The sequence below is a fragment of the Perognathus longimembris genome, chromosome 17 (genome assembly GCF_023159225.1).
Source record: "Perognathus longimembris pacificus isolate PPM17 chromosome 17, ASM2315922v1, whole genome shotgun sequence".
Lineage (NCBI taxonomy): Eukaryota > Metazoa > Chordata > Mammalia > Rodentia > Heteromyidae > Perognathus > Perognathus longimembris.
This window is the reverse complement of record NC_063177.1, coordinates 14,204,129-14,229,890: the sequence shown is the minus strand read 5'-3', so window position 1 is coordinate 14,229,890 and position 25,762 is coordinate 14,204,129. Positions and strand designations below refer to the sequence as shown.

Sequence of the window (25,762 nt, the reverse complement as noted above, 5' to 3'; positions counted from 1 at the left end):
TTGATACAAACATGGTCGGATATTAGTGGGAAAGGTCTACTAGAGGTCATAATGCTGGACAGGGGGAAATTCTGTCCCTTATGGTGGGCTGGGGGATAGGAGGCCCTAGGTCCCCAGGGGAGAGGGGTCAACGCATCCCTCAGCTAAAGCACATTCTCCCACCCAAAGGAACAAAGTCCAGGTTATAAATAATTTCATTTATTCTCTGTACAAAACTCGACCTACGAAAATAAAAGTTTGTAAAAGGCAAAGTAGCACATGAGCCTCTGAAGCCAGGATGCTGGCTCACCAAAATCTACACTATGTACAAGTCCTCCAGAAGGGAGAGAGGCGCCTTGGGTCAAGGCCCTCCTCAGCGGGAGAAAGGTGCCTCTCCCTCCCCTACACCGGTTGGGGGAGGGAGTGGCCCACTGAATTGTGGGCCGAGTCGGAGCACGCAGACCGCTGAGCCTCTGCATTCCCACGATCGACCACCAGAGGTCACCACCATCCTGACTGCCGCTTTCAGGCTGGGGAGAGGGCTGAGGCGGCTGGGGGCCGAGGTCCTAAGGGGCCCCGCGAACCCCTACCCCCACCCCCGGCAGGGGCAGTTCAAGCAGCCCGTCGGAAACAAGGATGCTGAGACCAAGACTTGCCGCCCAGAATCTAGCTGTTAGTGACAGTGGTCCCGCCGCCCAGGCGCAGGAGCATCTGCTGGCAGTCATGCAGCAGCTGCCGATCGCCGAGCTTCTCGAGCGTGCGAGCGGCCTCGGCTAGCATGCCCACGCGCTGTCCAGGAGCCGACAGGAAGCCGGGAGGCAGGTAGCAGGAGGCCAGCAGCAAGGCCTCAGTATGCTCCCGCCACGTGGGCCGGGGCTCCAGCTCCGCTGCCGCGCCTGCGCACAAGGAAGGGTCGCATCAGAGGGGGCGGAGCTCTGACAGCCACACACCCCTAAGGGTGTGTCCTGCGCAGCCGAGGCCCCGCCCTGCCCACAAGACCAGATTTCAGACCTCATAGCGGGGACCCCTCAGCACACAGGTATCATACTCCTCTCCTCACCCAGTTTCAGGCAGGTTGGAGAGCGCACACACACAAACGACAGACAGACAGACAGACAGACAGACACACACACACACACACACACACACACACACACGCCTTCAGACCCCGCCTCCACAGTCCAAACAGACTCAGTCTCACATCCACAGTCCTAAATCCCACAGTCAACCCCAACTGACTTCTCAGGAAAGACTTTGTCATCAAGTAACTGGGTGCTCAGGTCAGCCACACTTGGGACTCTCAGCCTCCCTTAGTATCCACCACACCCATCTGAGCTCCACCCATGTGAGCAGGAAGGAGTGGTAGACCAGGACTGCTGGCTTGGCCAGTTCCTCATTCTTCTATAATTATGGACATCTGCCTCCTACCTCCTTTGCCACCGGGGCCTGCCCGCCTTCTCAGACTGCGGTCCAGGAGCTGGTGTGTCCGGGCAGGGCTGGCTCCTGCCATCAACCGTGCTGTGGCCTCATGTAGGAATACCTGAGCAGGTGGGGCCAGGAGAGGCCAGGTTCAGGCCCTGTCCTCACTCTCTCCCATACCTGCTGCCCCAAGTCCCTATGAGGTGAGGGGCCATTGACACTCACCCTCCTCATGGCAGGCCGGAAGTTCTGTGCCAGGCGCCGCAGGCTGCTCAGGTCCCTTTGGAAGCCACGCAGCTCCAGGGCAGAGGCCTGGGGTCCGCTGCTGGTGCCCGGGGCTGCCTGCGGTGAGGCCAGTGGCTGTTGCTGCCGCCACAGGCTAGTGCGTACCACAAGGAGCAGGTCACACAGGAACAGCTGCATGGCCTGGGGTGGCAGGCAGGGCAGGGGTTGTGACGGGGGCTCCAGCTGCAGGAGGGGCAGGGTGGGGGCCCGCGGTGCCAGGGGCCGACTCCGGGCTGCACTGCCGAGGCACTGCACCCGCCTCACACACATGCAATGCAACAGCAATGCACCGCGGGGCCGCCCGCCTCTCCAGGCCCCCACACCCACCTGAGAACAGACAGCCCCCAAGTGGTGCCAAGCATGCTGCTCACCACACCCCTCCTCCTGGTGCTGCCAGACAGGGGTAATTTCCCCTGGACTTAAGCCTTAGCAAAAAGCAGTCAGCTGGATTCCCAGGCCGGTGTGCCTTGGCCTGACTCCAAATGACTGAGGAGCAGAAAGCTGTGACCCTGGCCCGGCCAGGCCCCGACCCTACCCCTCACCTTGTCAATGGAGCTGCTGGTTGGTGCAGTGGCCAGACTGTCCCACAGGTACCCACTGGCCTTCTCACAGATGGCCAGGCTGGTTGGACCAGGCTCTGTTTTCCCACGGCCCAGCAGGGCTCGGGCAGCCTTGAAGGAGTGCAGGGCAGCCTTGGGCAGGGGTCTCCTGTTGAGGTCAGGGGCAGAGAGTGCAAGTCAGCCCAGGCCACAGGCTTTCACTGGGCCCTAGGCTCTAGTTCTGGATTCTCAGGGAAGAGCCCAGAGCACAAGTTAGTACAAGCACCCCAGGAGGGATGGCCTGGCACTGGTGGCCTTGCACCTACTCGGTCTCCTGCAGAGCTTGAGGCAGGTGCTCCACCAGTGGGTACAGCCGCTCCGCCGCCTCCTCATCCCGCTGCAGCCAATGGATCACCACAGCCGTCAGCGAGGCCCACCACTTGGCCACAGGGTCGGTACCTGCAGTGGAGGGAGGCGCACCCTGCCCCTCAGGCACACTGCACCAGGGGCCTCATGGTGGCTGAGGGAGAAGTCTCAAGACTCACGACTCACCAGTAGTGGCAACCATGCTGGAGCTGATGGAGAAGCTGCAAGCGGGAGCCCCAGCAGCATCCGAGCAACTGTTCAGCAGCTGCAGGTACCCGAGGGCATCTGAGAATTCCCTGGGGCAGGAGAGGACTAGCTGTGAGGACAGATGGCAGGGGAAGGGGGCCTGGGTGACGCTAGTCCTCCCCATCTGACCCCATGACTCTGCAAAGGGCCACCATCACTGGCTGCCTGGCTGGCAGAGAAAGAGACCGGAGGGAGAAGAGCAAGCGATGGTAGTCTAGACTCTGGCCTTGGAGGTGGCTGTTCCTAGGTGCTACATTGGAGCATCTTGCCAGGAGAGGGGACTCACCTGTCCCCATCTGCTGACCCTGGGCTGGGGCTGGAGCTTGGGCTGGGCTGGGCCACACAGTTCAGCGCTCGCTCCAAGAGATGCTCACGGAACATCTGAGTCACCCGGGCCAGGGGATCCACTGCGGGCAGGGGACATGGGTTGAGTGGAGGCACTGCCCGCCCTCCATACCATGCCGGCTGTGGCGCAGAGCAGCCCCACCACAACCAGGTAGAAAGTGGTAGACAAAACTCCAGCCCCTTGGGGAGGACATCACCAAACCAGGCAGCGTGCTCTTCCACAAGCTCCAAAGGCAACCTGCCTGAGTTCACCCCCCACCCCCCGCGCGCCCCACCCCTCCCTCTCCACCGCCTCCAAGCGAGATGGCACCTCTGAAGACCCTCAGTGGCAGCCCGGGCAGGGTGCCTGCTCCCATAGCCCCCGCCCTACACCCTAGTGGGAGCAGACCTAGGGTGGCCAAAGGGGAGATGCAAGGGACAATGCAGCAAAACACTGGGTGGGAGACAGGGACAGGCATGAGATGAGGGAAAGCGGACAGAGAGAGCACCTGGGTTTCCGGCCAAGCTGTAGAGGCTCTCCCGTGGGGTGCTGCGCACGGCCCAGTCCCCATCCACGAAGAAACGGTGGCCCACAGGGTGGCAGAGCCACTGCATGGCGAGAGGCATGGAACCACTCTGTGCTAGGCAGGCCTGGCGAGCACTACTCAGGAAGAAGCGCTGCGGGGGAGGGGAGCTGGGTTGTCACACTGGACTCCGGCAGGGGTTCTCAAACCCAGACCCAGACTGACATGTCTGTCTGTTGCTGGGGCTGGACCTCACCTGGGAACCAGCTGCTCCATTCGGGTCCAGCCCCTCCCCTAGAGCCAAGGCCCAGCCCCCACCTCCCACTCACCGTCAGGAAGTGCAGGGCCCTTGGGAGACTGGTCTTGACCCTCAGGGCTGCTGCCACATAGATCTCTGCCAGTGTCGCCATGGACACAGCGTCCCCGGCACACTCGGCCAGGTTCAGGGCACTCAGTGCTAGATTGGTAGCAGTGAGGTGCCCGCCTGTGTACTTCCCTGGAAAGCAGAGGGAGCATGAGGCCCAGAGGTGATAGGAATTGGCAGGGAGGGTGCCCCATGGCCCAGCTCTCAGCCCATCCTACCCATGGCATGCAGCTGGTGCAGCTTATGGTAGACAAGGGCCGCGTCCCTGGCACTGGCACGCACATCTGCTCTCAGGGTGCAGTCCCTCTGCAGGCCCCCGGCCCGGCCTGCTAGCCATCGGCCCACCCAGAGGCGCTGCAACAGGTGGCGGATGAGGTTCCAGAGCAGGCTGCAGGCCAGGTCCAGGTGGGAGGTGGGCAGCGGCCGGCCCAGAGCTCCCAGAGCCAGCCACAGCTGCTGGGCGGCCTGGGCGAAGTCCCCCTAGGAATGGGATTTCCCAGTAAGAAGAGCAGCAGTGTGGCATGGCCCCTCTGTTTGGGCCCCCAGGAATCAAAATGGTCTAAGGGGAGCAGAAGGAGAGCACGGGACAGATCTGGAATGTGGGCAGAAAGCTGAGCACAGGGACATGCCTGGCACCTCCCCAGCCGAGGAACCGGACACTGCCCCAGGCTCAGTCCCTTACCCGAGCCAGGTCCAGGTCAGCTTGTTTTCGGTGTCTCCAGAAGTGCACAGCGGGGCCAGAGTGGGGCCGTGTCACCGGTTCCCCGTAGATGAAGAGAAATGCCAAGGAGACCAGCACCAGTAGCCCATTGGCCAGCCAGACCAGCGGGGGCAGCAGCCATGGCACCCAATCAGTGCCATCTGTGAGCCAAGAGAAGGGCTGAAGACACAGCTCCCAGAGCTCCTTGCTCACAGCCAAGCCCTCCCCACAATGCCCAGGCTGGCCTGACCTACCTCTGCCTTCAATCTCCAGCATGCTACGCCCAGGACCGTGGTGGACGTGGGTGGCATCAGAGAGGCTGCCCAGCAGGGAGGCCAGGGGGTTACAAGACAGACAGAGGAAGACCAGAGCACACAGAGCTAAGCGGGAACGATCCAGCATGCCCCGGCTGTGGGAGGACGACAACTGCTCGGGCTTCACCTGGTGGGGGGCAGAGGGCATGGATGAGTAAGGAAGGCCTGTGGGCTCCGGCCTCAGTTTCTCTGTCTGGAAAATTGAAGAGTGGTTCCTTCGGAAGCCTCTTCCTAACCCAGTGCTGGAACTCGAGGGACAAGCCTGGGACAGGAGAAAGGGTACACCACAGGGCCCCACCTGACTGTCCTCGAAGACTGGGCTGTCGGGCTCGGAGTCACTGCCACTGCCACTGCCACCACTGCCACGGGACAGAGGGCTGCTCTGGGAGGGTGAGCCGGCATCTGAGGGCGGGGGTGTCAGCGTGTCCATCACCTCGGGCTTCAGGCCGTCCATGGGCACATCTGTGCTTCCTCCATTGCCACAAGTGGACACCAGATCCTTCAGCGACTCTGCAGGCAAAGGAGAAGGTGGGGGTGAAGGTCTGATACCCCATCCTGGGCTGAAGGCCTGGGCTGGGCCGGCCTTGCCTCTGAGGCCCAGGAAAGCTAGATCAGAGTACATTGTGGCTAAGCTGAAACCCTAATTGAAGGACCAGAACTGATCCATGGGGTCAGAGCCAAGGGTGAACCAGAGCCTAGCCACAGCCAGGGGTGGCAGGGACAGAGAAAAAGCCAGAGGACAGGGAAGAGGGGAAGCTGTAGTACTCACTGCTTTTGTGGGCAGCAGTTCGAAGACTCAGATTTTCCTGCTTTAGTTTCTGGTTGCTGTGTTGTAAGAAGCGGATGTAGTCTATGGCCTTGCGCAAGACAGCAGATTTATTCAGCTGCAGGGAGAGGGAAAGAGGGCAGTTGGCCAGTGAGCCCCAGTGGCCCAGCTGTGAGTACTTAGCAGAGCACAAAGAGCTGCTTTGCAACACAACTATCACAGGACCTTTACACTTGCTGTTTCTTCTACATGGAATATATTCCTCTACTGATGTCCCTTAATAAGAGCAACCTCCCAGAGCCGAAAGGATTAGCGTGTAAAATGCCTATGTGAATGTCTGACTACCATCCTCAGGTCTCACCCCCTCACCACCCTCATCTCCCCATAGCAAGGCCTTCCCTGATTACCTGACAGGTCTGCAGCCTCTCCCATCCCCTGCCCCTCTATTGGCCTCCCCAGCACCATGTGGCCATTTGCATACTCATTTCTTTATCCTGCTGGATGCTCAGCTTCCCTGCTAGGATGTCAGATCTTCCGGGATGGGATTTCTGTGTTTTGTCATCACTGAACCCTGTTTTCACCTTCATCAAGGAGAACCCCTTCTCCCTCACTAAAGTTTAACCAAATAGTCAAGCACCAGTGGCTCATGCCTGTAGCCCTACTTGGTGGCTAAAACTGAGAGGACTGCAGTTTGAGATCAGCCTGGACAGAAAAGCTTGTGAACCCCCTTATTGATGAAGAACTAGTGAGGGTGGCACAAGCCTGTTATCCTAGCTACGTGGAGGTTTAACACAGGCAAATTGCACGCAGGCTCTCTCTCCCTGGGCAGGAAGAGAGACCCTGTCTCAAAAATCAGGGCTGGTATGGCTTATCAACAAAAGCACCTGCTAAGCAAGGGCAAAGATGGGTGCTCAAACCCCTGTGCTGCAAAAACAAACGAACAAACACGTTCAACCAATAAATGGGGGTCCCTGGGCCCAGGTCAGCTACAGCTTGACTCCCTGTGTGCTCAGACCCATCCTGCTTCCTTCAGACTGCCCACCCCACTTTGCTCCTTTGTGGCCACCCAAGGCTGAGTGGATCCCTGCAAGCCTCTCTCCATACCTTCGCTTCAGTGCCCACCACCAGGTCCTTGAGCTCTACGATCTTGTCGTTAATGGAGGAGCGGTAGCGCTTCTCGATGGCATTATGGGCCGTGCGCTTCTCACCGCGACTCTGAGCTGAGCCTGGGCCCTTGCCAGCTGCCAGCCGGTTGATGGGCAGCTTGTCAGTATCCACAACCAGCGGCACTGTAGCCAGGATGGTTCCACCACTCACCAGGGTCTGTAGGGCCAGGCGCAGGTCACCAGGTGGGCATTCTCATGCGCAGCTCCACACCCTCCGCCCATCCATGCCACCCACCTGCAAGGGCCCTGCCTGCACAGTGGCACCAGGGGCCAGGGCACCGATGCCCGCCGTCTTCACAGTGGCCCCTACGTCCGTCTTCATGGTTGTGAGCAGCAGCGAATCTGCCTTGATGAAGTGAGGCTGCAGCAGGACCTGGAGGGAGAGGGCTTGATGGTGAGCTATGTCCAAGTCAAAGCCTGCCACCTCCCAGGTGCCGGGCGAGGCCCCCCGCACCGGAACCTGCTGGATCTGCGAGGTCACCGTGGTTGCTCCAGGAGCTGCTGTGGCTGTCAATAGCTGCGGGGCAGCTGCACCCTGCACCTGAGTGTTCATGGACACGGGCTGGCCTCCAGGTGTGGAAGCCAGAGGCAGGCCAGGGAGCGGTGGCTGGGCACTGGCTGGAAGGGGCCCTGCCAAGAAAAAGCAGGGCCATGAGCCTGGGATGCCCTTACCTGCTTCCAGCCTGCTCAGCCCTGCAGGGCTGTCTTGGGCCTGGATGAGTCATTATCCCCGTGGATGCCCTGATGCAAACATGCCAGCTTCCTGGGCACAGGGAGAGTGGAGGGTGGCACACACTTGTCCCAGGTACCAAGGGCAGGAGTACAGCTGCCAGCACTGCCAGCCATGGGTAGCCGAAGCCCTAGAGTGAACACCCAACTTCTAAAACTGCCAGTTCTGCCACTAAGACTATGCCTGGCAACCTGGTCCCCGCCTTGCCCTCCAGCTCCCACTCTTCCCTCCTGTCACATGCCCGCCTTACCTGTGGAGAAGCTGCCAGGAGGACTAGAGTAGCTCAAAACTGGGGCAGAGCTGAACTGAGAGGGGGCTGGACCTGGGGCTGGGGCTGGGGCTGGGGATGGGGATGGGGCTGGGGCTGAGAAGCTCTGGGGCAGGAGGGTCCCTGGAAGGGGCTGTGGGGTGGGAGAAGGCTGCAAGATGGTTAACGGCACTGGCTCTTCTTTGATACCAGGCCCTGGGGAAAAGGGGGGTACAGATGGGTACATCTTCAGTGGGGCGGGTGAAGACTGGGGAGGGGACAAGGGTGGGGATGTTGACTTAGGCGCCCCCAGCAAGGCTTCCAGAGGGGAGCTCAGAGCAGCAGGAGGTGGGGACAAGGTGCCTGGGGAGCTGGGGCCAGGGCTGCTGGGGTCTGGACCCCCGGCCCCACCCCCTGCATAGGGTGGATCAAAGAGGCCGGGAAAGTCGCTGTCTTGATTGTTGAGAAGTTGAAGCATGTCTGCAGAAAGGAGAACACTGTGTGAGTGACAGCAGGGCAGGTGGAAGCCGCCCCGGAGCAGGGCCTGTTTGCATGCTCCCTGACCCCACACAGCTGTGGGGGGTAGGGGGGGCAAGGCCACAGGCACAGAGAGCCACCCCCGGAAGCTGGTGCTCCTGGACACAGGCCTGTGTCTGCCTGATGTGTAACATCCTCGGCCACAACACACAGAGGGCTTCTTTTTGTTTGTTCATTCATTCACTCATTCATTCACCGCAAGGCATGGACAGAAATCTCACCCACACCAGGGCTGGCAACACAATGGTAGTCTATTTGAGATGCTGAAATCAGAGTTCAGGCCAGTCTAGAATGTCCTCCTTAATAGGGATATTTCTGATAGTACTAGGAGTTTGAACTCAGAGCCTCACACTTGCTAGGCAAGCACTCTACCACCACATGAGCTGTGCTCAGTCCAATTGATGGATTATAGATTTTTTTTTGTTTTTTTTCCCTATCACTAAGCTTTATTTCCAACTCCTGTCCTGTATCTTCAAGTGGGAAGTTGTAGTGATTTTTTTTTTTTTTCAGTGCTGGGCTTCGAACCCAAGGTCTATAGCATGCTAGGCAGGTACTCTACCACTGAGCTGTAACCTCAGCTAATGGACAGTGGTTAATTTTTCTTCTCTTCATGGATACACAGCTCTCAGCCTTCACACAAGCACACAAACACTGAACTGTGGACTCCAAAGAGCTCCAAGTCTTCATCCAGGTGGTGACAAGTCCTTCCAGATGCTTCCCCACCACCCAACTATGGCCTCTACTCAACCTAGACAGAGTTCAGAGCCCAGGGACAGGCTCACCCTGGCTCTACTTGGGTCTCAGTTGCTTGATTGGTAAAAGGCAGATGTGCCTCTCACCCAGCAGGTCCAGGCCTTGGAGGTCAACAGAGCGCAGCAGCCAATTCACAGGGGCAAGAAAGGTGCAGAGAAACAGGATGGGCTTTAGGGGGAGAGGAAGGATGGGTGAATGTGGTCATAGTACTCGATGTACACATATGAAAATGAAACAGAAAAGTTAGACAAGTGGAGTTGGGAGGGACGAGAAAGAATTGTGAAAAGGAGGCATAGGTCAAGATGCATTGTATTCATGAACTGACAATTTGACTTGAAACTGTTTTTATACAACTACTTACAAATATGAAGGAAGGAAGGGAGGTGGGAGGGAGGGAAGAGAAAAGAAAGAACGAAAGGAAGGAAGGAAAGAAGGAAGGAAGGAAGGAAGGAAGGAAGGAAGGAAGGAAGGAAGGAAGGAAGGAAAGAAAGAAAGAAAAGGGAAGAAGCCAGGTACCAGGCACCAGTGGCTCACACCTGTAATCCTAGCTACTCAGGATAAAATCTGAGGATTATAGTTGGAAGCCAGCCCAGGCAGGAAAGTCCAAGAGACTCTTCAATTAATCACCAAAAAGCCAGAAGTGGAGGTGTAGCTCAAGTGTCAGAGTACTAGCTTTGAGAACAAAACAAAATAACAACAACAACAACAAAACATAAGGATAGTACCCAGGATCTGAGATCAAGCCCTAGAACTGGCACACACACATTAAAAAAGAAAAAAAAAAAGGACAATAAATAAATGGTGGGGGGTGGGGGTGGGGAGGGGAGAGACAGGATAGCTTGAGGCCCTGAAGAGGTAGTGGGATCTTCCGGGTCCAGACCCAGTTGTGCAGCCCAGGCCCTACCTTTGGCACCACTCAGGATCCTCAGGGAGGAATAGTGGACAGAGTGGACCTTCAAGAGGAGGCCAGGTCAGAGCAGGATCCTCATCCATGATAGCAGTACTGAAAGGGTGGGCCCATGCCAGAGGGGTGGGTCTGGGCCAAGAGCCAGGCCCACTTTGGGGTCACTCACACAAAAGGAGCCAGCCAGGCTGGGCCCCAAGTCTTTCTAACACACTGTTCTAAAAAGGTACTGTCTAGCTGGGCGCCAGCGGCTCATGGCTGTAATCCTAGCTACTGGGGAGGTTGAGATCGGGAAGATTGCAGTTCCAGGCCAGCCAGGGAAAGAAAGCTCATGAGCTCCCTTCTCAAAGGAGAGCCAAGGGCTGGGAATATGGCCTAGTGGTAGAGTGCTTGCCTCGGTTCGATTCCTTAGCACCACATATATAGAAAAAGCCAGAAGTGTCGCTGTGGCTCAAGTGATAGAGTGCTAGCCTTGAGCAAAAAGAAGCCAGGGACAGTGCTCAGGCCCTGAGTCCAAGGCCCAGGACTAGGAAAAAAAAAAAAAACAGCCATGGATTGGGAATATGGCCTAGTGACAAGAGTGCTTGCCTTGTATACATGAAGCCCTGGGTTTGATTCCTCAGCACCACATATATACAAAAGGCCAGAAGTGGTGCTGTGGCTCAAGTGGTAGAGTGCTAGCCTTGAGCAAAAAGAAGCTAGGAACAGTGTTCAAGCCCTGAGTCCAAGGCCCAGGACTGGCAAAAAACATACCAAAACAAATCAAAGGAGAGCCAGATTCAGTGCATGTCTATTTTCATAGCTGAGGAAGCCTAAAATAAGAGGATCAAGGCCCAGCTGCACCCGGGGGCAAAAGCTAGACCCTATCTCAAGAATGACCAGAGCAAAGCCGGGCACTAGTGGCTCACTCTTGTAATCCTAGTTACTCAGGAGACTAAGAAATAATGATCTCAGTGCAAAGCCAGCCCAGAGAGGAAAGTCTATGAGACTTTTATTTCCAATTAACTAGCAAAAAGCCAAAAATGAAGCTGTGGTTCATATAGTAGATCACTAGCCTTAAGCAAAAAAAGCTAAGAGACAGTACACAGGCACTGAGTTCAAGCCTCAGAACTGGCATGTATGCATGTGTGCGCACATACACACGAGTACAAACACACAAACACACACACACACACTTATGCGCGGCTGCACATAAAGTCAGTATAAAAATAACCAGAGCGAAAATGGACTGGAGGCACAGATCATTGGTAGAATGTCTACGTAGCAAGTATGAGGCACTGAATTCAAGCACCAATACTGTATTATTATTATTATTATTATTTTAAAAGGCACTATGTAGAAGGTATGCCCCAATTCATAGATAAACAAACACTGGAATCCGGTACAGAACCATGTCCAGACCTACCTGACCCCAATACCCCAAGTACTGCTCACTATTGCTACATAGAGGGTTCATTTGTTCACCTATCTCAGAGGCTGAAAGGGTATCCAAATTCAAAGATAGACAAAGCCCAAGAGCATCCCAAGGTGGGATTCAGAAATAGGCATACAAGAAGCCCAATCTGTTGCCTCTACTCCTTTCCTTGCCCCACTAAAAACCAAGCTGCCACTACCAACCCATTCTCTGCAGAACAGCCAAAGGCTTGGGGCTGGGCCAGCTGCTGACCACGTAACCAACCAGTTTGACGCTGGGAGTTCTGGGAACAAACCTAGGCCTTCCCAGCAGCCAAGTGGCCTCAGCACCCAGGTTCAGCCATTCAGGCTTTGGTTTTCCCTCTATAAAATCAAGTGCTAGCTAGGCACCAGTGGCTCATGCCTGTTATCCTCCTAGCTACTCAGGAGGCCGGGATCTGAAGTCTGTGGTTAAAAGCCAGCCTGGGCATTAAAGTTCATGAGACGCTTATCTCTAATCACCAAATAGCCCAAAGTGGATGTGTGGCTCAAGTAGTGTAGTAATAGCCTTGAACAAAAAAGCCAAGACCCTGAGTTTAAGCCCCAATACACACACACACACACACACACACACACACACACACACACACACACACAGAGCAAATACAGTCTGTCCTGACTCCTTCCTTCTTTCACAGACTAAGACACTCACTCCCTTCTGCCTCAGCCTAGCCTGGCCACAGGCCCTCTTCCCCAGCTGGCGACTAGTAGCTTGGCTGGTTCAGCCTAGGGCCCTCTAACCCACTCAGAGAGGCCACCTACTGGGTCAAAGGGCTCTACAAGATCCATGAAAACAATCCCTGAGCAGACCCCAGAGCCACCAAGCACCTAGGTGTAGAGTCAGAGCTGATGTTCCTCTCATTAGGCCTCAGTTTACTCAGTAATCCCTTTCAGGCAGTGCTGCCAGAGGCTCTGCTCTGCAGAGTGGGGTCACAACATTGCCCACTGACAAGTGACCAGGCAGGAAAGCAACTGCAGGGGGGCTTCCCTAAGGCCATGGACAAGCAAGAGGAGGTGGCAGGCTTGACCTCCTCAATAGTGAAAAAGAAATACTTCGTGGATCCTCCAGGTTTATACATGTCATAAAATTATACAGTACTTTTATTTATAGCATCTCCCACCTCTCACTCCTTTGGCTCTTCAGACCCCTTGGTGGGGGAAACCAAGTCAAGAAAGAAAAACTGATAACCCGGACAGTCCAGGGTTCCCATCCTCTGCCTGGGGAGTCCAAGATGCCCACAAAAAGTAGACAGAACAACTGGCCCTCCACCCTTGATTCCTCCGGACCATCCTCAGAAGGAAAGCATGAGCTGTGGAGAAAGCACCAACCTTCCCGACCCCTTAAATCTAGGGTGCTGCTACCTCTAAGCAAAGTCTTCCTTTGGGTTGCAGGGGGGATTAATAAGGTTGGGGGCGGTCTATCCGCTTCCTCAGCGAGCCGGACACTTGCTGGCGTTCTGTCAGAAAGGGGTCTCCTCACCCTGCTGTGTGAGACTTTTTAAGGATCCACAGCAGAGATGGAATCAGTATAATGAACGGGGGTGGGGGGGTGGGGGGGTGGGAGGGGTTGACCTTTCCAGAAATTACCTTCGAATGTGCAATCCATGGTTCCGTGGTCTGCGCCCTCCGCCCCCTCGGGGCATCCAGGCTGCTGGCCCTGACCGAGGACAACTTCACCTGTCAAGGCTCCGCGGAGTTTTAAAGCCCACGGATCGCCTCTCGCAGTCCGCCCCGCCCCTTTCCAGACCACGCCCCCACAACAGGCCCCGCCCACCACCTCCTCCCTTCCCCGGCCGCGGGCCGGGCATGGGGTGAGCTCGAGCAACCAATCAGCGGCCGCGCCGCCGCCTCACTAGGGTCCCGCCCCACCCCCGACGGCGGCCCGGCTCCAGTTTCACCTCGCGGCGTTGAATGGGGCCGGGGTTACTCTCGGACGTCCGCCTTTAACCCGCTCAACGCCAGCGTTCCCCGGGGTTACTGGCGGTCATGGCCTCATCACCTGCCGCGGTCTGCTCCGTTATCACTTCCAAAGTTAGCGAGGTCCAGAGTTAGGGCAGGGAGGACGGAGGCTGCGATGCTCCAACTCTCGGAGCCTTGCACTCCAAATCTTTAGCCTAGCCAACAAGCTAGGCAAGCCTGGAGCAACCTAGGCCTCAGTTTACTCTCTCAGGAAACAAGTTTATCTCTTGGCATCACATAGCAGAAGCAACAGAGATAATCTAGGTGCAGCGCTTAGTACAGACTTTTGATGTAGGCCCAAAGAGTGCTATTTGTCAGTGGGATGAAATATAAGGGCCTCCAGTTCCTGGCCCCAAGACTAGAACAGCCCCCACCCTAATGAGGGGGCTGATGATCTAGGATCCAGATCCTTCCTTAAAGCGGCCTAGAGTGATCAAGAGGAAGCCCCACCCCAAATTGTACATTCAATGTCTCGGTGATGCCTCATGAGGTGTCTGCCCCACTTCCAGGCTTCACAGTCCCCCAGCAGTCAGGGTCTAGGGTGGAGGGAGCAGTGCCTGGGGCAAAGTGGGAAAGGCAAGGATGACAGGTTTAGGAGGTGCTAAGCCTATCTCCCTGATAACCACAGTCGAAGTTCATGCACACACAAATAATCAGAACCTCTGTAGCAGCTCAGGCTAAGTAGACCTAGGGTCAGTAAGGACTGGCATGGATGGGTCCCCATCCTGCTATTGCCTGGGAGGGGCCCAGGCAGACACGCCAGCCTGGTGGTCTCAGCAGCAGGTGCTGGGACCTCTGATCTCTCTCCTTTTTCAAGACTAAGTTGGGGCTGGGGATATGGCCTAGTGGCAAGAGTGCCTGCCTCATATACATGAGGCCCTGGGTTCGATTCCCCAGCACCACATACACAGAAAATGGCCAGAAGTGGCTCTGTGGCTCAAGTGGCAGAGTGCTAGCCTTGAGCAAAAAGAAGCCAGGGACAGTGCTCAGGCCCTGAGTCCAAGCCCTAGGACTGGCAAAAAAAAAAAAAAAAAGACTAAGTTGGACAACTCAGTCATGTCTCCCTGGCAGGCACCCTGCCACTCCTTCCCAGGCTCTTCCTTCACAGCTTCATGGGAGGCACCAAGGACAACACAAGTCTTTAATCTTCATCTCCCTTTCCATTCAGACTGAATTGGGTGCTCACACGCTGCATCCAAAGCAATGCTCAGGAAACAGTTCCTACCTCACTCAACCAACTTAAGACAGGGAAAAGTCTGGACTCAAGAGACACAGCGGGCTGGAGGCACAGATTTGTCAAAAGCTGACCCTCCCAGCTTAGCCCTTTGTTACTTGGTTATCCTGTCAGAGCCCGAGTGTGGCCATCAACAGACAGATGCTCCTCTGAGATTTGCACCAGGGACATAGTAAGACCCTGCCCCCTGCTCCTTTTTTGCTTTTTTATTTCTTCCAGCTCTGTGTGTGGCTCCTATCTCATCTGGACTGAGGAGATGGAAGGGAGAGGATAGTTGCTCACTGACACCTCTGTTCAAGGGTGGCAGGACTTAGGAGGTGTCTGAGAGAAGCCAGGCCTGGAAGGCTGGCCTTCAGACACAGAGCCCATCCTATGTCAAGCTGCAGGATGAGGGGAGGGCTTAGGTGCTTCTAGGCACCAGCCCTTGAATGTACCCTCACTGCACTAGAGCTGGATCTGCTGTCTCATTTTGCAGATGCTAGACTTGAAGGGAAACTCCAAAGCCAGCTCTACAGCCACGCAGAGGGATGCAGCCATGGCCTCTGCTCACTTTGGGTTTGGGAGCAGATCACTCCCCTTCTCCGAGCTTCCAGGCTCCATCTGGGAGAGCAAGTTTCTATAGCACCCATCATCCAACAAGGTCTCAAGAAGGGTTGCAACTGGGATGGTCTACAATTGGAAAGTCAGGTGGTGAGCTGATACCTGCTGTATTCAACTACAGGTAAAGTAATGAATAGGAGCAAACTGAAGTGAGGGAAGAGGCACAGAGGGCAAGCAACCCCACATGGCTTCACACTGTGGACTTGCAGAGCCCAGCTCTGTGTGTCACAGAAGCCTACACACTGTCCAACTCACACAAGGCCTTGAACCCCAAACAAACTCAGTTTGCATGCCTCCTAGGAGAGCGAGCTCACTACCTGTCACACAGCATGCTCCATGAAGTCTGCAATATACTCTTTGGCAGTATCTGCAGCATTTCTACAGTATGTAGAAGAGAAAGTCATGGTGATGAGCACCTAGAAAGCAGGATAAGCTAAGGAGAGGTGAGGTGCCAAGGTAAATAAGGTCAATGTGGGCCTGTCCTGAGGAGGTGACATCTGTGGGGAGACCAATAGGGCCAAAAGGGAAGAGGAACACACTGGATAGAGGAAACAGCAAGTGCAAAGGTCCTGAGGTAGGAGCAAGCCTGGTGCAATGGTAGGACAGGAGGAGGCAACAGTGGGTACAGCAGGAGAAGAGGAATTGTGAGGCAACTGAGGAGTTGGGATTCCAACGCAAGTGTGTCTGAGCCAAAGACACTGCTATAAACTATCCCGAGCAATGCAGACCTTGGAGGTTGCACAAAATGTGATGAAGAGTAAAAGTGTGAGAGCTAGTGTGGCACCACCTCCCCAGGGAGGCCACGGACAGTGGTTGGTAGGACCCCCAGAACACTCCTGGAGGGAGGCTGCAGGATGGAAGGAGGGGAATGGTGTTCATCTTACCCCTTCAGGGTTTGAAGCTGCTGTTGATCAGAGCTCACACCCAGCCCCCAGCCCCTCCTTGATCCTCCTGAGAAGCCAGCTGGGCTCCAGATCTCAGCCAGTCATGTATGCCACAGAGGCACTGGCTGCCTTCGTGTGCTCAAGGCTGCCTGCCCGGAGAAGCCAGTGAATTTGGGGATGGGCCAGTAGCTGGGGCCCCTGCGTGCACCCTTTCTACGGTGCAGGAAACGAAGGTCCAGAGCTGCCAAGTGGACCATCGTGGACTCAGACCCAGCTCAGCAGGTCATGCTCCAGCCCGCCTTCAGCACTGTCACAGCTCAGTGTGCACAGAGAGCTAGCACAAACAACAGGGCACTTCCAGGGGTACCTATGCCACCCTAGCCTTCCTGGCTCAGCTCCAGTGGTATCCCTCCTTGGCCTTCATCACCATTCCCCTCCCTGGCCAGGCCTTGGTGGGTAGGGGAGTCCTCAAGGCCAGGGCCTAAGCCTGACTCCGTCAGGGACCAGCCTCACCCACACAGAGCTGACCACAGTGAGGACCCCTCATGGCTGTGAGGACAGCAGCTGCAGGTCCCATCAACCAGACAGACAGGGCTCCGGCACAGCCTCCCTGTTGGCCTGCTTTCTGAAGGCACCATGCTACCTAATGCCATCAGAGCCTGCTCCTGCCCTCAGGAAAATCCCTCCCACTGTCCTGTGACCACCTCTAAATTCCTATTCTCTCCTCACACTTTCCCTCCTATCAGCTCAGATCTTCCATGGTCTAGACCATTCCATGCTGCAGCTCCTAGGATGCTGGCCTTGATGTCCTAATGTCCCAGAGGACAGTTCTGGAGCTGCAGATGCACTTGCTTAGTGGCTTTGAACACAACCTGAGACACACACGGCTCTTAAGCAAGATGGGGGTGGCACCATGGGCACCAGCTGGATGGGGGAGGGGAAGCACAACCCTGTACCAGTACAGTGGCAATCTGGGAGGTGGTCCCCTGCTGCTGGGTAACGGTTCTCTAGCTAGATAGCAGTTCTGTCCTTTCTTCCTATAAATTACATTTTTCTCCCTTTTGAATTGTTTTAATTTTGAAGTGAAGGCAGCATGCTGTCTTAGTGCCAGCAGGCTGTTGTCTGGAGAAGATAAACCCTTTACAATCATGTGACCTATTTTCTCCACATTGCCTGTACTGGCTTTTATTGTTGCTGATAGGGTAGTTGCTTTGTTTTGTTTTGTTTTCCTTCCTTTCTTCTTTCTTCCCTTTCTTTCTTTTCTTTTCTTTTTGTGTGTGTGCGTGTGTGTGCACGCATGCACGCCAGTACTGCCACTTGAACACAGGGCCAGGGCACTATTCCTGAGCTTGAGCCATACCTCCACTTCTGGCTTTCTAGTTTATTGGAGATAAGAGTCTCATCCTCAGATCTCAGCCACTTGAGTACCTAGGATTACAGGCATGAGCCACCAGTGTCTGGCGGTAGTGAGCTTTGAACTCAGGGCGGGCTCTTGCTCAGCTATTTTGTTCATGGCTGACACTTGTCAAGTGGTAGACTAGAACAATACCTCTACTCCAGCTTTTTTTGCTAGCTAATGGAGGTGGAGTCTTGCAATTGTTTTTCCCCAGGCTGGACTTTAACCACAATCTTCCAGATCTCTGCCTCCTGAATAACAAAGATTATAGGTATAAGTCACTAGTCCCTGGTGGTTTTGGTTTTCTGAGGGAGAGCCTTGCTATGTAGCCAGGCTTGCCTGGAACTCTCCATCCTCCTGCCTTTGCTGCTCCAGAGCTGGGCTCACAGGTGTGCGCCACCATGTCTCAGTTCCTCTCATCTTAATGGACAGGGTGCTTGTTCCTGGAGTGGGATAGGGGACTCCTCACATGCCAGAAAGCCAGAACCATCACATGGTAGATGTTCAGAACTTAGAACGATAGCCTGGAACACTCTGGAACTTCCTGTACAAGACTCCTTGGATAAGGACTGTTGAACTAAACACATTTGATGAAGGTGTTGGCTGAGTGCTCCAAAGGGTGATGTAATGGGGACTGGCTGGAGGCCTACCAGGTGGCCCTCACTGCTTAACCAATGACCTCAGTTTGCTCTGCCAGCCCCACAGCTCCAAGGAATTGGTTCAAGTACAGTGACTCCTGTTACTTGGTAAAAAGCTAGAGGTCAAGAGGCTAAGCCACTTGTCAAAGGCTACATAGCAGGGCTGGATAAAAGACTGCTGGCGGGGCTGGGGATATAGCCTAGTGGATACATGAGGCCCTAGGTTCGATTCCCCAGCACCACATATATAGAAAACGGCCAGAAGCGGCGCTGTGGCTCAAGTGGCAGAGTGCTAGCCTTGAGCCGGAAGAAGCCAGGGACAGTGCTCAGGCCCTGAGTCCAAGGCCCAGGACTGGCCAAAAAAAAAAAAAGACTGCTGGGGAGGCAGGGTCCAGCCTCTAGCTATGGGGAACACAAGCGCTGAAGCTCTGGTCTGGGTAGCCTAGAGGTGCAGCACTTGCTGAAAGATAGCCAGGACAAGGTTGACATTCAGGCAGGGTCAGGGTGGGCCTGTCCAGGCTCCACCTCGACTCTCACCAGCCCCAACTCCAGCAGCTCCCCATCTGGAGCCAAGTCTAAGCCTCCTTTCCACCCCCATCTGGCCAGGAGCCCCTGTACTTCCCTATGACTACCTCATGGAATGGTGAGCAATAGGTCTCACAGGCTGTGAAGCCCAGGGTTAAAGGGCACATTCAGGCTGGGGGGAGCCACATAGTGGGGGAGCGCTCTCCTAGCATGCAAAAGTCCCTGGGGATGAATGGCAGAAGCACCCAGTGCAGCAATTCAACCTGGGTCATACTTACCATCAGGCAAAGTCCTGAGCTCAGACCTCAGGCTGGCTGTGCTGTTTGGAGCTGATGGGGTCACACAAGGTACTGTCCAGCTAAGAGACTGTGGGGCAGTAACTCACAGAAAGTAACAAGCTCCCAGCCACCAGACTCCTTGGATCCCCTCCCCGAACCTTCCTCTCCCATCCCCTATCACCAAGATGCTTTTCGGCAGAGCCCCACCCCACCTGAGTACTTTTCCTAGGATAATCAGCATGTTGTGGAAAAAAAAAAACCTGGAAGTCTTTCTGCTGCCTGAATCAGGGGGACTAGATACAATGCAGGGAAGGAGAGAGACTGAGTCTTTGTAGGATCAACTCCTAAGGGACTCTAGACAGGAGGTTCAAGCCAGAAGAGTGCCAGTCAGGGCAGGCTGTTCCTGAGAGGTGGTTCTGGATGGACGGCCATGTCACAAGAGGGACTGGCTCCGTGCACCTTGCAGGAGTTGAATGCCATGCTGAGACAAAGTTACTTTATTTGGCGGACATTGGAGAGCCACGCATCATTGGGAGATACAGGCCGGGAGCTGAGCAGTAGCAGGTCTAGACCTGTTTTCTAAGGAAGGCCTGTGTTTTGCGGGACTGGAGAGAGAACTGTGAGGTGGCAGAGCAGGCCCAGGAACACAGCAATTCACATGCAAGCTGGGAGCAGACCCAGGGTGGGGCTGGCCATGGAGAAGGTAAGGCAAAACCCAGAAGGGCTTCCAGGAAGTCACACTGAATCAGAGCTCAACAGTCATCAGTGGCTGACAGGCATAGCAACCTGGACATTTCAGGCTCCTTGGAGCCCCCAGTGTGGCCCCTTGGAAGGGCCAACCCATGGGAGACTGCCCCACAGTCAGAATTCTGTGTCAGGGCCTCATCGGCACTTATGAACTCGTACAAAATCTGATAGTTTTTTTTTGTTTGTTTGGTTTTTTTTGCACCAGTCCTGGGCCTTGGACTCGGGGCCTGAGCACTGTCCCTGGTTTTGCATTTTTTGCTCAAGGCTAGCACTCTGCCACTTGAGCCACAGCGCCACTTCTGGCCATTTTCTTTTTCTTTCTTTCTTTTTTTTTTTTTCTTTTGCCAGTCCTGGGCCTTGGACTCAGGGCCTAAGCACTGTCCCTGGCTTTCTTTTTGCTCAAGGCTAGCACTCTGCCACTTGAGCCACAGCGCCCCTTCTGGCCGTTTTCTGTATACGTGGTACTGGGGAATCGAACCTAGGGCTTCATGTATGGGAGGTAAGCTCTCTTGCCACTAGGCCATATCCCCAGCCCCTGGCCATTTTCTATATATGTGGTGCTGGGGAATCGAACCCGGGGCTTCATGTATATACGGCAGGCGCTCTAGCCACTAGGCCATATTCCCAGCCCAAGATATGATAGAGTAATCCTCAGTGGGAAGATGAAGTCTGCAGCAGCTTAAGAGTAATTCCCAGCACATGTGCAGGGCTGTTCCTAAGTTCCCTCTCCACAACCCTCCAGACAGAGAAGGAAGGAGGCAAAGGTCAAGATCACCACCAGGGCTGGAGCCCAGGAAGCACTTGCCCTGCAGGGGGTCACCACAGGAACAGGATAGAAGGTGGCAGCCCCACCCCCAAGTCCATTCATGTGACAGAGGATTTGGCCAAGGCAGGCAGCTGGGGGGCTCAAGGCCCTGGCTGGCTCCCAGGACCAGTTTCCAGTCTCCTGTAGGGCTGGGAGGGTCAGGCGGCCACACAGCTGACCCTTTTCTGACCCACCCACAGACCTCCAATATGGTCCCACAGGGGGCTGCCTCCTTCAACCCATCATCCCCAGTCTCAGGAGCCCATGGATTAAGAGCTCATGAGCAAATAGCATAAACTCTAGAGCCCACAGCCATATTATAGCTAGCTGTGTACCACAGGCAAATCGCTTACCCTCTCTGTTCCTCAAGACTTAAGAAGATCAGAAATCTACCCAATTGGGAGTTTGGGGGAAAATTCACTGAAATCATCAAAACAAGGCCTGGTACATGACTCAATGCTCTGTTGAGGTTCTCTATTTATGTGAGAATCCTCCACCCCATTCATCAGACAGAGCTTATAACAAGTAGCTCAACACAGTGCTCTCCTGCTTCCACTCCTCCCGTCAGGCACTGGAGCCCAGTCTCAATGCCTCTCAGGGCTTTCAGGGAACCAGGCCAGGTTCTCTCTATCTAGACCCACCCAGCAGTTCTCCCAAAGCCTCATCCTATGGAACTCAATGAGGACCTGGGCACAGAGGGTCCTTGGGGTATCCACTGCTGCCTGGTTTAAGAGACTGACACAACCCGCTATCCATCAACAGGGGATCAGGAGCATAAATGAGGGAACTTGATTGTTGTCTGACTATAAACATGGACACATAGATTACAATCTGCTGCGAATCAATGGATCCTATTCTAATACACAAATAACACAAAGGATGTGGTGGTACAGGCCTGTAATCCACGAACTCATGAGGATGAAACAAGAGGATCCTGAGTTTGAAGTCATTCTCAAACACATTGAGTTCAAGGCCAGTTTGAGCAACTTAGCCAGCACATTTCAAATAAAGCTTGAATGAAAAAGGGATGATGCAACTCAGTGGTAATGTATTTGCCTGGCATGTGTAAGGCCCCCCCTTGGTTCAATCCCCAGTACAGCAAAATATAGTTGTGGGAGTGGAGAGGAACTGTGAGCAGGAATGAAAGCTCTTGGTGGAATAAAGTGCTCTACCACTGCTGATGAACACACAACCTGTCAGATTTACCACTGAATGATACCCCTAAGCTGGTAAGCTGGATACTATTCAACTTTTTTTTTCAGTTCTGAGGATGAGACCCAGGGTCAAACACATGCTACACAAGTCTTTTGTCACTGAGATATACAATCAGTCCCCTTACTTTTTTTCTTTTTGGTATGAAAATTATATTACACCAGGTATGGTGGCAAGTATGGGACACACCTGCAGTGCCAGCTACTCAGGAGGCTGGGGCAGGAAGATCGCTGAGCCCAGGAGTGCATTGCCAGCTTGGGCTACCCAGTGAGACCTTGGTTCCCCTTTCAAAAAAATGTATGAGGAAGGTGTGGCCATTCCAACTCTCACTCTCTCTCTCTCTCTCTCTCTCTCTCTCTCTCTCTCTCTCTCTCTCTCTCTCTCCTTCCCCTAGACATACCGAGAAAATAATCTCTCATATCATTATGAATTTATCTCTGGGTGATGAGTTTAACTTAAATTTTACTCTTTTTTGACCAATTGCATTTTCAAATTTTTCTAGAATGAACAGTGTATAATGGGGGAAAAGACCAAAAAGTCTGAATAAACAAGTTTGAAAGGGCTGGGAATGTGGCATAGCAGTAGAATGCTTGTCTAGCATGCATGAAGCCCTATGTTCAATACCTCAGCACCACATAAACAGAAAAAGCCAGAAGTGGTGCTGTGGTTCAAGAGGTGGTGGAGTGCTAGCCTTGAGCAAAAAGAAGCTCAGGGACAGTGCTCAGACCCTGAGTTCAAGGCCCAGGACTGGCAACAAAACGAAACAAAAACAAAACAAAACCATGTCCCTAGTACTAAAAAGCTTGAGAAATCTTCCTATAGGATGAGTACACCTGATCCCACACGCACTCCAGCAAGCAGGTTAGCTGGTCCTCAGGGGACTCTGGTTGCCTGCCCCCTTCCTCACCTACTAAAGCTCATTTTATCTGGCTCCTAAGTGCTTCCCACAAGAAAGACTCCATCCTCCAGTGAACAAGAAAGGTCCACCTGAACAGAGGCCTAGCCATGCCCTAGCTCTTTTTCTGCAGGAGAAACAGTATCGGTGGCTGAGCTGGATTGTGTAAGATGGCAAACAAAATGAGGAATGCCAGGTTCAAGTTCAGAAGGCAAGCCCACCTCCTCCTTTCTGGGCTGCCATCCTCTTCTTATCCTGCACCACTGGCCAGGACTGTGGAGCTAGAGTCAGTGGGGGTAGAATAGGGGTGGCTTGGGTGTGTCTCTGCCTACACTAGAATGACCACAGGCTGCAGGTTATGAGAGTCCAGGCAGCTTAGTGCTGTGCTCTCAGCCCTAGTTTCCCCATCAACTAGTGCAACTTAGCCAGTATTGCTAAAACTGAGCGACAATTCTGAAGGTAATTTTGTGGAGGGACTTTGCCTTGTCCCATCTAGAAAACAGTAGCAAATTACTTTGTAGTATAGCAAATCCCTTCTAGGTATAACAACCAGAATAGGTTGTGGCTCAGGGATAAAGCACTTACCATGAATACCCGAGCTTCCATCCTCAGCCCTGCAATCAATCAAAGCTCTATTCTGGTTCCTCTCGCTCACAAGGCTGGGTAATGCCAGCCTTCTCAGCCTCATCTCCTTTGCCTCCCACTAACTCCTCAAAGTTAGGCTTTATCCCAGGATTCTTGCAAAAAAAAACATCCTTCCCCGATGGTTCCGGGGCTCATTCTCAGATGTCGGCTCAAGTCCAGCCAGAGCGACCGCCCACCACCACCCCGGCCCGACTGCTCTACCAAAATAGCCACTTTCTTGCCCCACACCAAAGTGCAACTGAACATCCGTTCACGGGGTTCCTAGGAGATTTTTGCGTCCCCAAGAATAAAGGAGGGCTAGGTCTGTCTGTAAGTCCTCAGTGAGTTATGATGGAGCCTGATATTCAGTAGATGCTCAATAAAAGTGCTCATTAGCGATGCCCACCGCGAGGAGAGAGGGAAAGCAACAGCGCTGTGCGCACGCGCGGGAGCTCCGGGGCTGAGCTGAACTCTCCGGTCCGAGGGAATGACCGACAGTAACCCCCTTGACGTCACGGAGGGGCGGGTCCGAGACGACGCCCCGGTCTCCAGCTACAGCCGCGGCCGCCACAGGGCTGGGACACACCGGCCGCGCGGGACCGAGCCCGGGACGCCTAGGAACGCACGTGCACCGGCCTGGAAGCGCCCAGGGACCCCGGCGTGGCACACACCGTGAGCCTCGGACGCCAGAGCCCGAGTGGATACCAGGAGGTCCCCATCGCCCAGCCCGGAGACTCCGCGGAGACCCGCGCTCGCATGGCCCCACGGCGCCCGACGCAGGTCACGAGACAAAGGCGGGCGCGGGTGCCGCCCGCTCTCCCCCACTCGCCCGGGGCCCGACCGGCCCTGACGCACCTTCGATGTCGGTCAGCAGCGCCGCGTCCACCTCGCTAAGCTCGGCCAGCTCCTGCTCCAGAGCCGCCTCGCAGAAAGGCAGCTCGTCCATGGCGCCGCACCCTCAGGCGCTTCCCGGGAGCGCCGCGGTACCGGCCCGCAGCCGCCGCCCGGCGCGCGCTCGCGTCCTGCCGGGCCTCGGAGGCGGCCTAGCGCCCTCGAAAAGTTCCTCGGAAACTGGATTCCCGCGGCAGCCGCTCGCTGGGCGGGCGAGGCGGGGCGGAGCCTGATCGGAGACCCCGCCCCCGAGGGTAGATGATCCGCCCCACCTGAGAGAGCTGGGGACCCCCCCTACCCGCTCCCCCCGGGACAGCACCCAGGTCCTGCCCAGCGCAGACCTCCCGTCCTGTCGTACTTTCACCCAGCCTCAAGCCCGACGGCCTCTGGCAGGCTGCGCGAGTGCCTGGGCAGCACACGGCCCCTCTAGGTCTCAGTTTCTCCAGCACGAGCAAGTTGAGCCAGGACTGAGTCCATTCCAGTCGTCTCTGGACCGCAGGGGAAGTGAGCACCGACAAACTTCACTTCCTCGATTTTGTTCTTTAGGACCAGACAGATGCGGGTCCAAGTGACAGCTCTAACAGACGTGCTGTGTGGCCAATTACATCATTACTCTGTGCCTCTGTTTTCTCCATCTGTAACTAAGGGCCAAATGGCTGTTCTCATCAAGGGGACTGGGAAGTTGATGATGTTGAATAGAAGGGCAAAACCACTGGTAGATAAACTGGTCTTCCCAGCGTAGTAAGCGGAAAACTGGCCTTCTGAGGAGGGGAGTGGCCCAAGCAGGAGCTGGCCTACAGAGGCTGGAATTTCCCATTCTGTCTTAATCTGCCAGACCCAGCCATGGGGACTGAAGGCCAGCGGGCCTATTCAGGTCCTAAAGGAGGAAGCTAGTTCTCAGGAAGTCCTAGAGAAGTGTTGACCTGCTCAAGGTCACACAGCTTCTCAGGCCCCCACCCCCACCCCCTGCAAGGAAAAGGCTGACTATGCTTTGGACCTGAGCCAGGACACCTTGGGTCATAGTAGGCTGAGCAGCAAAGCACCCAGGTGAGAGCAAGCAGCCTGGTAGAGTGTCTGGCTGGAAAGTCACCCCAGGGCTCTGAAGTTTGGGGATAGGGATGGGATGAAAGAGTAGGGCTCTCTGATGTGGGTTGTAATAAAACAAAATGAATTCAGGTATCAGGACAGACTGACCCCAGAGGTCTACAGGTGAGAAAGGTCTTAGTGGAGGCAGTCAGGGGGACTCAGCAGGAGGTCTGGACCCCTGGCCTCAGTGATCAGATCGTCCTGAAGGCTCTGCCTTCAGGCTCCAGCTATAGCTTGTCTGACCACATCCTCAGATGGAATAAAATTAGTGTGCTTTGGAAAGTAGGCACGAGAGGCCACACAGAAGAGTCCCTGAGGCCAGCCTGGACCCGCAGTTTTTCCTTGTTCCTCTCCCAGAAGTGGCTGCTGTGGA

General features: G+C 55.0%; 1 protein-coding gene across 4 annotated transcripts; it reads right to left on the bottom strand.

Annotated features, from left to right (window-relative positions):
* Nucleotides 1-182: 182 nt before the first annotated feature.
* Nucleotides 183-25,090, bottom strand: Srebf1 (sterol regulatory element binding transcription factor 1). Of its 4 annotated transcripts, XM_048366163.1 has the most exons (20): nucleotides 24,268-25,090; nucleotides 13,203-13,292; nucleotides 7,973-8,449; nucleotides 7,447-7,622; nucleotides 7,228-7,365; nucleotides 6,931-7,149; nucleotides 5,830-5,944; nucleotides 5,359-5,570; nucleotides 5,001-5,187; nucleotides 4,729-4,907; nucleotides 4,265-4,526; nucleotides 4,012-4,178; nucleotides 3,668-3,836; nucleotides 3,121-3,241; nucleotides 2,775-2,884; nucleotides 2,549-2,681; nucleotides 2,226-2,391; nucleotides 1,624-1,824; nucleotides 1,408-1,519; nucleotides 183-875 (listed from the first exon to the last, which is right to left on the bottom strand). In XM_048366163.1, exons 1-20 carry the CDS (start codon nucleotides 24,356-24,358, stop codon nucleotides 646-648), a joined length of 3,555 nt encoding a protein of 1,184 aa, XP_048222120.1. In that variant the 5' UTR covers nucleotides 24,359-25,090; the 3' UTR covers nucleotides 183-645. The 4 variants fall into 4 exon arrangements, with proteins under 4 accessions (XP_048222120.1, XP_048222118.1, XP_048222117.1 ...); XM_048366161.1 differs by lacking the exon at nucleotides 13,203-13,292 and having other exon boundaries at nucleotides 7,243-7,365; nucleotides 24,268-25,089; XM_048366160.1 differs by lacking the exon at nucleotides 13,203-13,292 and having other exon boundaries at nucleotides 24,268-25,087.
* Between the last annotated feature and the right edge of the window lie 672 nt (nucleotides 25,091-25,762).

Excerpts from the sequence above, each read along its gene's own strand:
- Srebf1 (XM_048366163.1), bottom strand. The coding sequence starts at position 24,358 with ATGGACGAGCTGCCTTTCTGCGAGGCGGCTCTGGAGCAGGAGCTGGCC. Across the intron at positions 7,366-7,446 it reads CGCAGATCCAGCAGGTTCCG|GTCCTGCTGCAGCCTCACTT; the intron begins GTGCGGGGGGCC and ends CTCTCCCTCCAG. Across the intron at positions 3,242-3,667 it reads CAGCTTGGCCGGAAACCCAG|TGGATCCCCTGGCCCGGGTG; the intron begins GTGCTCTCTCTG and ends CCCTGCCCGCAG.